Raw genomic sequence first — 12,736 nt, forward strand, 5'->3', positions numbered from 1 at the left:
CATTTCCTCTTCCGATCTCTCACAAGTCGCTAGCCTCCACTGCCCTTTTATGGCACTCTTAGTCATCAAATTTGCATTATGCTTCTCCTACTGACCATTCAATAAATGTCTAATGTTTGCTAACTTATTTAATGATATACTTTTAGTCTTTTTAAAAGTCAAAACATCTAACCTGATTTAATAATACTACTATGTTGTATTTGATAAAAATTATTATACCTGATGCTTTGAAATTAAATAAGCAAACACAATATATATTACTTAAGAAGTACATATTGGTGGGATAAAGCAAAAGAATGATAAACTTAAAATACTTTCAGGTTTGGGTGGGGGTGGCAGTGACAGAAGTTAGGGGAGGAAGGAGCACATAGGCAGATATAGGTTACTAGAAATGGTCTACATTTTTTAATCTTCTTTTATAGAAGAAGAATAGTGCAACAAACTTCCGTGTGCCTCATCATGCACTAATTTTCCCTTACCACTGCCTCCCTAGCAATCCAGACATTATGTGATTACTTATATAAATGTTTATTTATACATATCTGAGAAGGATATTTTAATTTTACTTATATACTACATTATTATCAAAGAGATTTAGTAATAATACTTGATGTTCATATTTACATTTTTATGAAGTCATAAAATGTCTTTTTATAGACATTTTTCCTTAAAATATCTCAACTAGAATCCAGATTCCTTCCAGAATCTTTTTTGGGGGGATATTGTGTTTCTTACCTCTTATTCTATGAAAGTATCTTCCTTCTTTTATGTCATTGGAGAGACTGGGTTAGAATTGCTTCTGTCCTGAACTATTTAACTGTTTCCTGTAATACCCATAATTCCTATAAATCAGGGTTACATTCTTTGGAGTTTAATGAGAGTTCTATTCTTTTTTCCCCATTCCTGAGTCTTGACCTCAGGGCTTAAGTGCTGTCCCTGAGCTTTTGTGCTCAAGTCTAGTGCTCTACCACTTTGAGCTACAGCTCAGCTCCATTTCTGGATTTTTGGTAGTTAATTGGAGATCAGAGTCTTACAGACTTTCTTTATGGGGCTAGTTTTTTGAACTGCAGTCATCAGATCTCAATCTCCTGAATAGCTAAGATTACAAGTGTGAGCCAGCAAGACCTAGCTCAGAATTTTGTTCTTTCAAGTTTTTGTTTGTTGGCAGGAATAATGTATGGGCAATCTGTGTACTTTCTCTTATGTCATATCATAAAGCATGTAATACCTGTTTATCTTACTTTTAGTGATACTGAAATTAATTGGGGATCTAGTATAGCAGGTGTTCGTTGCTAGTGATTTTTTTTTCCTTAATCTGCATAGAGAGGAACCACTTTAAGAAAATGTTATGGAGTTTTAAAATTGAAATTTACTGGACACTGTTGGCATATACCTAGTAATTCTTGCTAGTCAGGAGGCTGAGATCCAACAGATGTCAGTTCAAAACCAGCTCAGGTAGAAAGTCCTCTAGACTTCATCTCAAATAATCAGCAAAAAGCATAGCTGGGAAGAAGTGTGGCTCAAGAGGTAGCCACACTGAGCAACCAACCACAAGGCCCTGTGTTCAAACCTGCAAAAAGTGAATGAACAAATAAATAAAATTTAAAAACAATAAGGAAGAATGGGAAGTAAGGAAATATGATATATTGTTTCTTTTCTCCTTATCTGTCAAATATATTAGTTACATTAGATAGAATCTCAATTGCACATTATAGACCATTACTACAAACCTTACTGATTATTGGCTCAGGATAGTTACTTCCTCTTTATGCAGAGATGGCTGCATGGAGATCCCAGTCTTTTTTCCTTTAAAAGAAATAATCTGGGGGCTGGGGATATGGCCTAGTGGCAAGAGTGCCTGCCTCCTATACATGAGGCCCTGGGTTCGATTCCCCAGCACCACATATACAGAAAATGGCCAGAAGTGGCGCTGTGGCTCAAGTGGCAGAGTGCTAGCCTTGAGCAAAAAAGAAGCCAGGGACAGTGCTCAGGCCCAGAGTCCAAGCCCCAGGACTGGCAAAAAAAAAAAAAAAAAAAAAGAAAGAATCTGGGCTGGGAATATGGCCTAGTGGTAAAGTGCTTGCCTCGTATACATGAAGCCCTGGGTTCGATTCCTCAGCACCACATATATATATAAAAAAAAAAAAAGCCAGAAGTGGCGCTGTGGCTCAAGTGGTAGAGTGCTAGCCTTGAGAAAAAAAAAAAAAAAAAACAGGGACAGTGCTCAGGCCCTGAGTTCAAGCCCCAGGACTGGCAAAAAACAAAACAAAAGAAATAATCTCTTTTTCCTTTTTAAACGTACTCCTTTGGTAGTAAGTTTAAGTAGTTTATAAGCAACTTGGGTATACTATGCCTTGAGAGGCACAGAACCAGAATTCAAAGTCCATCCCAACTGAATTTCTATAATAATGATAATTAACTTTTTAAACAGGGTTCAACTCCACCAGTAACTGTTTTCAAAGGTTCAAAGAGACCTTATTTAAAAGAATGCATTTTGATTATTAATCATGATACTGGAGAATGTCGGCTAGAAAAACTCAGCAGCAACATCACTGTAAAAAAAACAAGGTAGGTCCTTCAATGAAATAAATTATTTTACATCAATGTCAGGGAGAAAATTAGAAAATTAAATCAGATTATTATATAAGGTTATTTCTGTGTGTAGAAAAAAAAGTCTTTTACTCGTTTTTGAATTTTAAATTCAGTAGAGATCCTTAGCCAAAAGATTTTACTTACTACATTGCCTGAGCATACATAAGTTTGTTTAGTTTCTGGATGTTTTCCATATGTCTAAGTGTATCTTTTATACAACTGTGGATGCTTTCATAGAATTGAACTAAAAAGGAACCATTATACGCTGTCCAAAATAATGTCATCTTTATTAATAATATTGAACATCCATATAAGGCAGTAGAAGAAGAAGAGTTTACTATATAAACACTGTCCTCCAGACACATTTTAATCATATTAAAAGATCATTTAGGGCTGGGGATATGGCCTAGTGGCAAGAGTGCCTGCCTCATATACATGAGGCCCTGGGTTCGATTCCCCAGCACCACATATACAGAAAATGGCCAGAAGTGGCGCTGTGGCTCAAGTGGCAGAGTGCTAGCCTTGAGCAAAAAGAACCCAGGGACAGTGCTCAGGCCCTGAGTCCAAGCCCCAGGAATGACCAAAAAAAAGAAAGAAAAAAAAAAAGATCATTTAATTTTAAAAAATCAACAGGAAAAAATAGCCATCTTAAAGTCTTTTTTGAATTTATCCTGCAATATAAAGGTACATGCTCTAAAAGGCATGTAAATAGTATAGGTAAAAATTGTTGTAGGCATTAAGGCAAGGGAAAGGTTATGATTCATTAGAACATTCAAGGAAGCCATATTGATTTTTCCTGAAAGAAGGGAAGATCCTAAGAATTTCCTTGACTATTTGTTAAAAAGAGCAATTCCCAAATCTAAGCTTTGTTAATATCCCACTACGTTCCCCATCCCTTAACCTATTTGATTCTTACTGCTAGAAAATTTTGAAAAATACTAACTTAAAGTGATCAGAAAAGATACAAGGATATAATCAAGGTTTGAAGGTAGGAATGTACCTGACTTTTTTTTAGGGCTAATAAATAAGACCTATTTGAATAAAGTAGACATTTGTCTTTGAACTTATTTATAAGTGTTGGCAAGGGGGAAGATAATGTTAATAGTGGATTCAAGGTAAAGTTGTAAAGGTGGTTTAAGGTTAATGCCTTGAGTATTAACTAAGAAATTAGACATTTCTTTGCTGGCAGTAGTTACATATTGAAGATTGTTTTAACCAGGAATTGGCATGTTTACATCTTTCTTTTGAAACACTAATCCAGCAAAGAAACCAAGTAAAGTGAAACAGTGAAGGAAATGGGAAAATGTGGAAACCAGGAATTTGGGGAGAAAAAGTGAGAAGAAAAGTGAGATACTCAGTATTTCAAGAAGGAAAAACTGAAAGGATTTGGTGCTGAGAATGAGAGTAGCAGAAGTCAAGCATAATTTTGTTGCATACACTTGTCTTAAAGATGCTAAAAATCAAGTATATGAATCTCCTTTATTAACATTTCTGCCTTGAAATTATGAATGTAAAATGTGGAAATGTTTTTGTTTTAATAGAAATGATGAATCTAGAAGTTGAAACAATGCTATATCCCTTATGCACTTCGCTTTTTCTTTTTACTCTATTCATTTATGAATGGGTTATGTGCTCCATATGAGCAGTAGCCTAGTTTTGGTTCACATTTATATTCCTCTGTGGTTCCATGTATGTGATATGTATCTAGAAGACAGTAAAAAAACTATTTCTTAATTAAATTAACATTGTAATTCTTGAATATCATGGACAGTATTTCTAAGCAGGAGAATAAGTGGTCAGGTTTGGTAACTTTGGAAGTTGACATTACACTGCTTTCATACCTGTTTTGATCTTTGGTGTTCTTAATTGCAGAGGTGAAGGGAGCAGTAAAATTCAGAATCGCATAGAGCAGCAGCAGCAGCAAATGCGAAATTCAACTCGGACTCCCAATCTTGTAAAGCATTCTCCCTCTGAAGACAAGACGCCCTCACCATCTCTAATTGATGACATTGAAAGAGGTAAAATCTAAGTGTATAATGCCCTTTAATTAGAAATTACTATGAAATATATTAAGTAAAATTTTCTTATTAATTAACAGTGGAACTGACCATAAACTTTTAATGAGTATAATTTTTGTGCAATTATCCATTTTTCTGAGGCAAGGGTGCTTATATCAATAAAAAGAATTTCTACATTTTTTATTCAATGTAACAAAGTGTCTTTTTAAGGGACTGGGAATATGGCTTAGTGGTAGAGTCCTTGCCTTGCATACATGAAGCCCTAGGTTTGATTCCTCAGCACCACATAAGCAGAAAAAAACAGAAGTGGTAGAGTCAGTGTTAACCTTGAGCATAAAGAAGCCAGGGACAGCATTCAGGCCCTGAGTTCAAACTCCAGGACTGGCAAAAAAAAAACCACCCCAAAAAACAAAAAAGTGTCTGTTTAGATGTATGCAACAATAGTTTTCTCTTTTTTTGGCAACTGTGATGATTCATATTCGATTTTATCCAACATCTTCCTATCAAAGTTGTTTTTTGTTTTTGATTTTGTTTTGGTGCTGATATAAACTTTAACTCAGGGCCTCACACTCTCACTTGACTTTTTTGGTCAAGGCTGGCACTCTACCACTTGAGCTATGCCTCAAGATCCTCAAAATTCTTTATGTATAGCTAGACTGTAGATGTCTAAGATGACTACAAACAAACAGGGAACTCAGGAGATGTAATTAGTAGAAGATGCAGTTTTTCACCTGGCCAGAAAGTACTCTATTCAGTTAGTCTAGAGCTTTCCCACCACTTTTCTGGTAACCTTCCTTGTTTCCTTCAGTTAAGCAGCAGGTACTATTGGGAATTCTAGCTGCTGGAGGTTTATTGAGAAATTCAGAGCAGGATGGCAAAAGCACTGAAAATGAGATTGTCATTAGAACCACAGTCCAAAGGAGGCAAAGATCTGCATGCTAAGCCTAAACAAACTGCTTAGTAAATAAAAGTTTTAAATAGATCTTCATGAGAAAAAAATATCTACACTATAGTAAGAAACTACTTATAACAACCATAAATCAGGAAAATCAAAGTTTGACAAAAAAAACAGTTAACTGGTACTATATTCAACATGAATGAATCAAATGCTGGGTTTATCTGGTGTTAGAATTATCTGGTAAGTTTAAAACAGCTTTCAAAATCAACTATAAATTCTCTTCAAACAATCAAAATCAACTTAATTACAAATTCTCTTCAAACAAAAAATAGGAGCTCATTTTAAAAAATAGAAGCTAAAAATAAGACTCAAGGCTGGGACTATGGCCTAGTGGTAGAGTGCCTTGCATACGTGAAGCCCTGGGTTCAATTCCTCAGAACCACATATATAGAAAAAGCTAAAAGTGGCACTGTGGCTAGCCTTGAGCAGAAAGAAGCCAGGGACAGTGCTCAGTTCAAGCCCCAGGACTAGCAAAAAATAAAATAAGAATCAAAATTTTAGAAATAAATACAATAGCAACAAAAAATTCACTGGATGTGCTCAATTACTACAAATAAATACAATCAATGAACTTAAGGATGCATATAATTTCTTCAATCTAAAACAAAAAGTGGACTGAAACAAAATGAACAGAACCCCAATGGTCTGTGAAGAATGGCCAAAGATTTAACACTAGTAGCACTGTGTCCTCAAAGAAGAGAAAGTAGGGTTAAAAGAATATTAAGGCTATACCCAGAAACATCCTGTATTTAATAAAAGGTATAACCCATAAATTCAAAAAGCTTAACAAATACAAAGTAATATATACCCACATAAATGAGTGCCAAAATATATCACAATCAAGCTTCTGAAAACGAAAGGCAAAGGCAAACATTATGAAAGCAAGAGAAAAATAATATATATCTATAGAGAAATATTACCTATAGACAAATGCCTTATAAGTAACATCAAATTGCTCAACTGAGGCATCTAGCCTCAGTTGAAAGAACAAAATACATATATACCATGTAAATAAAAAACACTTGTGGCTTAGGCTGGGGGTGTGACTCAAATGATAGAGCACCAGCCTAATAAGCATGAGGCCCTGAGTTCTGGAGGCCGAGATGTAAGGATTGAGGTTTGAACCCAACCTGGGTAAATAATTCCACTAGACTTTTTTATTATCTTGTACCTAGAAAAAAGGTAGAACTGGAAGCATAGTACAAATGGTACAGTGCCAGCTCTGAGTGAAAAAGCTGAGAGAGCAACCTTGGTCTTCCTGCCATTTCCATCTGTTATCCCCACCAGAAGTCTAAAATTAATGGCTAATAAACTGAAACTTTGAAAGCTATGAGCCAAAATAAATGCTTTCATTTCATAAGGTGTTAACTCAGATATTACTACAGAAGCAGAAAACTTGACTAGTGCAGTAGGAAATATTATAAGCTCATTTATGAGACTAATAACATCTGAATATACAACCTAGATAAGAAAAGTACAAGAAAAGTAAAACTATAGTCCAGCATCCCTCATAAGCTCAAACTCAGAAATTCTCAAGGAAAGAGTAATGAGTCCAACGTTATACAAAAAGAATTACACAAGGGAACCAGGATAAGATTTCTCTTCTCACATTGTTTACATTTGGGATTGTGGATACTGATGAGAGACACATAGTGAAAAAGAAAATATATATCCAAATGCAGTAAGTGGCTCAAAGAAAGTAAAGCAGGCAATGAAGGTTGGGCGGTGGGGGGGGGGGGGGGTGGACAGTGCTCAGACCCTGAATCCAAGCCCCAGGACTGACCAAAAAGAAGAAAAATCCAGAGGTGGCACCGTGGCTCAAGTTGGTAGATTGCTAGCCTTGAGCACAAAGAGGCTCAAGGACAGCACCCAGGCCCTGAGTTCAAGCCGCAAGACTGGCAAAAAAAAAAAAAAAAAAAAAAAAAAGACTCCTTATTGAAACCTGTTGATGAAAGAAAGCAGAAACACAAAAGTACATGCTGAGTGAATCCATGTAGATAAAGTTCAAGACACAAACCTTTGGTAACAGAAGTTTCATGGTGAGAATTGATGGGAGGAAAGTACAGAATGAGCATTCATGTGGGTGGATCTTTATGTCAGGTGAATAAGTATCTATGTGCTAAAATTCATGTAACTCTTGAGTTATACTGTATTATTGAAGAAAGACCTGGGATGAAGAAAAGCAAATATCTACTGAAAAAACTTAGGATGGAAATGGATTTGATATAATCAAATAGTAGAAGAAAGCTTTTATATCTCATCTCTGGGAGAATGAAGAAGTAGGCTAGAAATAATCACTTAAGATAGGAAGTATACAAAAATGATATTAAGTGGTAATGTAGCAACTGATGATATCAGTGTGTTTTGGATTAAACATTTTTGTTCAGTTTCTTGACATTTGTATCATATACTAGAAAAATACTGACTAGAAAATCACGAGGTGGCTTTATTTCTAAGTAGATGATAGCTTTTGATCTTTTTGTACTTCATTTCACTCAGTGGAAAAATTATGAGGTTCATCTACAGTAACTGAAGGTCAATTTGACCTTGCAATCTCGTGTATCTTAAAAAGAATTTGAAAAGCACTAAGCCAAAAAAGATACAATCATTATTATTCTTTTTGTCTACAGAAATACTTACAACCAACATTATTATGGGATTTGGTTTTTAAAAAACTAGAAAGTATTTCCCCACTAGAGCAGAAACCTACGTAAGGCTACTTCATCAAAATATTCTGTAGGACAATCTGGAAAAGAATGAAATTCTTTTTTTTTTTTTTTTTGGCCAGTCCTGGGGCTTGGACTCAGGGCCTGAGCACTGTCCCTGGCTTCTTTTGGCTCAAGGCTAGCACTCTGCCACTTGAGCCACAGCGCCACTTCTGGCCGTTTTCTGTATATGTGGTGCTGGGGAATTGAACCCAGGGCCTCATGTATACGAGGCAAGCATTCTTGCCACTAGGCCATATCCCCAGCCCTGAAATTCTTATGTATTTAAATCATTTTGCATTTCATGTATTAAGGGAATAAGAAGACAATTTCTGCCAAGACTGATGTTTAATTTTTAATATTATTTATTGTATATTACTTAAGGAACATGTATATTTAAGTAAGTTGTATAGATGAATGTACAATTTAGATATAAACATTACTTAGATATATTGGTTTGTTTTTGTTTTGTTTTGTTTTCTGGTTCTGGGGCTTGAACTCTGGGCCTGGGCATTCATTGTCCCTGAGTTCCTTTCACTCAAGGCTAGCACTCTACCAGTTGAGCCACAGCACCACTTCCAGCTTCTTCTGTGGTTAATTGGAGATAAGAGTCCAACTGTCTTTCCTGCCCCACTGGCTTTGAACCGTGATCCTCAGATCTCAGCCTCCTGAGTAGGTAGCATTACAGGCATGAGCCACAAGTGCCTGGCTTGTTTCTGGTTTTCTGAAACAGAGTCTTACTCTGTAGCCCAGAATAAATATGTGTTTGATCTTATTTATTCTTTAGTAGTTTTCTTAGAAATAGTATATCCCCATTTTATTATCTGATACTATTTCTTTAACCTACCCATACATTTCTATTTTGTTTTCAGAACTTAAAGCAGAAGCTAGTGTAATAGAACAGATGAGTAGTTGTGATAGTTCATCAGATTCCAAAAGTACATCATCTTCAAGTAGCGAAGATAGTTCTAGTGATTCTGAAAATGAAGAGAACAGATCTTCTGACGCAGGGAATTACATCTCAGAGCATCCTCCCATGTCTACGATACCTCAGTACAGGACTTCTGATATAGATGCTCGTCATAATACATTTTATGACAATGGTGGCCTCCTGATGAATACTTTACGTAAGTATACATAAACATGTACTAGTAGAAAGGTTAGAATTCATAGTGGAGCCATAATGAGTATGATCTGAAATTTAAGTAAAGAAAAAGATTTCTATTTTATGTATTTGACATTATTAAGCATTATATTTCAATTGAATTATTCAATCTCTTTTGGCTCTGTAACATAATCCCTTCCTGTGGCTTTATTCTCCCATCTCTGGACATTTCCTCTTTTCTTCCTTTGTAGATTTAAAACCTCAAGTTGCTCAAGGGTTGCCACTGTTTTTATTTTTCTTATTTCATCTTTTCTCTCAATAATCTTAATGTGTTACTTATATAGAGAGATCACTTAACAATGTATAGCTCTTTTGCAGACCTTGGAAATCTAATACATACACATTTGCTAGTAAAAGGCACTTAAAATTCACTTTGTTTAAAACCAACTCCTAATCTTTGGCTAACTATGTTTTGCCTTATTATTGAAAGGCAACATTCATCACATTATGCAAACCAGAAGCCTGATTAAATTCCAGGTCTGAATGAGTTCTCTTCTCTCTTTACAGTGCAGCAAATCCTTCACCAAGTCCTGTTGGTTTTACTTCTTGAATATTTTTCCATACTCATCCACTTTTCTTCATCTTTACTACATTACTGCAGTTCAACTTATCTTTTCTTGTAGTAATTTTGTTTTACTATTTACCATTTTTTATCCATATGTATATTGGACAAACATCTTTTCACAGGTCATATATAATTTGTCACCTTTCCTACTCTAAACTTATTCCTTTTAGTATAGATCCTTGACAGCTCAGCTTAGTTGTACTGAATGGGCTGAATGAAAGAAAACTTTTCTCAAGAACTACTGAGCTCTGCAATGGGTTGAGCACCCAAATAGGAATAAGAACATTTTAAGAATGAATTAGTGAAATGGAAAATAATACTAAGGAACTATATCAAAATACAATACAAGATAAAGAATTATATGGTAACAGTTCAACAGTAGGAAAATTAGGTATAGAAGATGGCACATTATATGATAGGAATTTCAGGATAGTCAGGATAATATAAAAACTCAGTTGTAAGAATTTTCCAGATTGGGGCTGGGGATATGGCCTAGTGGCAAGACTGCTTGCCTCGTATACATGAGGCCCTGGGTTCGATTTCCCAGCACCACATATACAGAAAATGGCCAGAAGTGGCGCTGTGGCTCAAGTGGCAGAGTGCTAGCCTTGAGCCAAAAGAAGCCAGGGACAGTGCTCAGGCCCTGAGTCCAAGCCCCAGGACTGGCCAAAAAAAAAAAAAAAAGAATTTTCCAGATTGAAAAAAACCATTACTCTATTCCAGCTAAAAGTCTGGACAAAGAATAAATCTAGACCTCAACACACCATAGCTTAACTATAGAGCATCAAGGATGAAATGGTAGCCTCTGCTGGTCCACTGGAGTCAACTCTTCTTCCTGGTTCCATTTTTTTTGTCCATACCATTATAGTGCGTTCACTGATGTACAATCAGATTCAAGTTAATTGTCTGCTTAAAATTTTCATGAATTTTCATTATATTTCAAACAAAAGTCAGATTTTTTACTGTTACTTTTCTGGATACCATTCTGATCTTATTTCCTAACTTTGTCTTCTTCATTCCATTTGGCCTTCTTGCAAATCATATATCACAACCAGTCTTGGCACATTTGCACTTGCTATTTCCTTAGATTAGACTCTGTATCCCACTTTCATTTTTTATGACTTTCTACATCTGGATTTCCGTTCAGCTATTGTCCTTTAAGACCCTTATTAGTCACCATAACTAAAGCAGTCCTTTCCACCACTGTCTCCTTGGCTATTTAAAAAAAATTTATAGCACTTATCTACTTTGCATTATACTATATTTTTTTAAAAATTTTATTGTCTTTACATTGAAATGTCAGTTTACGGGGCTAGGGATATGGCCTAGTGGCAAGAATGCTTGTCTCATATACATGAAGCCCTAGGTTCAACTCCCGAGCACCACATATACAGAAAATGGCCAGATGTGGTGCTGTGGCTGAAGTGGCAGAGTGCTAGCCTTGAGCAAAAAGAAGCCAGGGACAGTGCTCAGACCCTGAGTCCAAGCCCCAGGACTGGCAAAAAAGAAAAGAAAAGAAATGCCAGTTTATGACTAAGTATATAGATGGGTTACCAAAGTAACCAGTACGGAATCAATGATGAGATATCCTTGTCATGTATTCCTTAATGGTTTTTACTGTATTTTAAGTAAAAATTTATGTAAGTTTTTTCACCCTGTAGAATGATAGTCTGATCTTCTAAACTGTACCTTCTCTCATTTCTTGCTGTAATGAATCAGTGGTATAAAAACAAGATTGATACTGGTATGTGAAAGAACTTTAAAGTAGATGGAAGGGGATGCTGAAACTATTTTCTGGAAGATTGGTGGTATATTGTTTTCTTTCTGGGTTATTATTTGAATTACTAATTATGTTGCCGAGTTATAAAATAAGCATCTGATTATTACACAATGCTAGCTACATAGAATCACTTTGGTGTTACATTTTGCATTATGTTTTTATTGTACAAAATGAATATTTTACTGTTTTACACATTTAATTGCTACAGTCTTGCTATTTTTTATTTTAGGAAATGATTTGCAGCTGAGTGACTCAGGAAGTGACAGTGATGACTGAAGCAATACTTAGCTGTAAATAGAACATTTAGAAACCATGTGATCATTTATTTTGCATTAAGAATAAAAACTAAGATGGGAAGTTACATAACTTTTGATGATAAAAGAAATTAAATTTGATTCAGAGTTTCTAACTTTTTACTGAGTACCAGTATTGTCATTTATTATTTTTTTCATTCTGCATCACATAACTGTCAAGAAGTTTGATAGATTGGAAAACAGACTTGAGATTAAGTAACTTGCCCCAGGTAGAGTTAACAAGTGACAAGTTAAGCATTCCAAGCCAAAATTCAGTACTTTATTTTACCATGCTGTTGTCTCTGCTTGTAAAATGCTCAAACTCCTGATTTGTGATGTGTCCATATGGTATTATTATATTTTTAATAATATTTGAACTGTTCCTATCTAATATTTCTTAAATTTTGGTTATAAATGCTTTCTTTATGAAAATCTTTATAATTTGGGTAGAGCTTAATTCAAGGAATTACTCTAATGAAATAACTATTTTGTTACTTCATAGTATTTTTAATTTATTTTGCTTTCAAGAAAAAAAAACAAGCAGTTAAATGTTATTTTATTATAATTGAAGCCCTTGATCAGCAAGTTCTTATTTTATTTACTTTACTTTGTTTATTTTGCCAGTACTGGAATTTGAACTCAGGGACTTGTGCTTGCTAG

General features: G+C 35.2%; 1 protein-coding gene across 2 annotated transcripts in view; it reads left to right on the plus strand.

Moving 5' to 3' along the window:
- Positions 1 to 12,197, plus strand: part of Eaf2 (ELL associated factor 2) — a 36,773-nt gene extending 24,576 nt beyond the window's left edge. The window contains exons 3-6 of one of the 2 annotated variants that reach the window (XM_048346746.1): positions 2,432 to 2,568; positions 4,465 to 4,610; positions 9,146 to 9,400; positions 12,013 to 12,197. In XM_048346746.1, coding sequence (XP_048202703.1) covers positions 2,432 to 2,568; positions 4,465 to 4,610; positions 9,146 to 9,400; positions 12,013 to 12,059 — 585 coding nt within the window. In that variant the 3' untranslated portion in view covers positions 12,060 to 12,197. The remainder of the gene's footprint in view (positions 1 to 2,431; positions 2,569 to 4,464; positions 4,611 to 9,145; positions 9,401 to 12,012) is intronic. The other variant, XM_048346747.1, reaches the window with a different exon arrangement.
- The last annotated feature ends 539 nt before the right edge of the window (positions 12,198 to 12,736 follow it).

This window comes from Perognathus longimembris, chromosome 5, assembly GCF_023159225.1.
Source record: "Perognathus longimembris pacificus isolate PPM17 chromosome 5, ASM2315922v1, whole genome shotgun sequence".
In the NCBI taxonomy this organism is placed as follows: domain Eukaryota; kingdom Metazoa; phylum Chordata; class Mammalia; order Rodentia; family Heteromyidae; genus Perognathus; species Perognathus longimembris.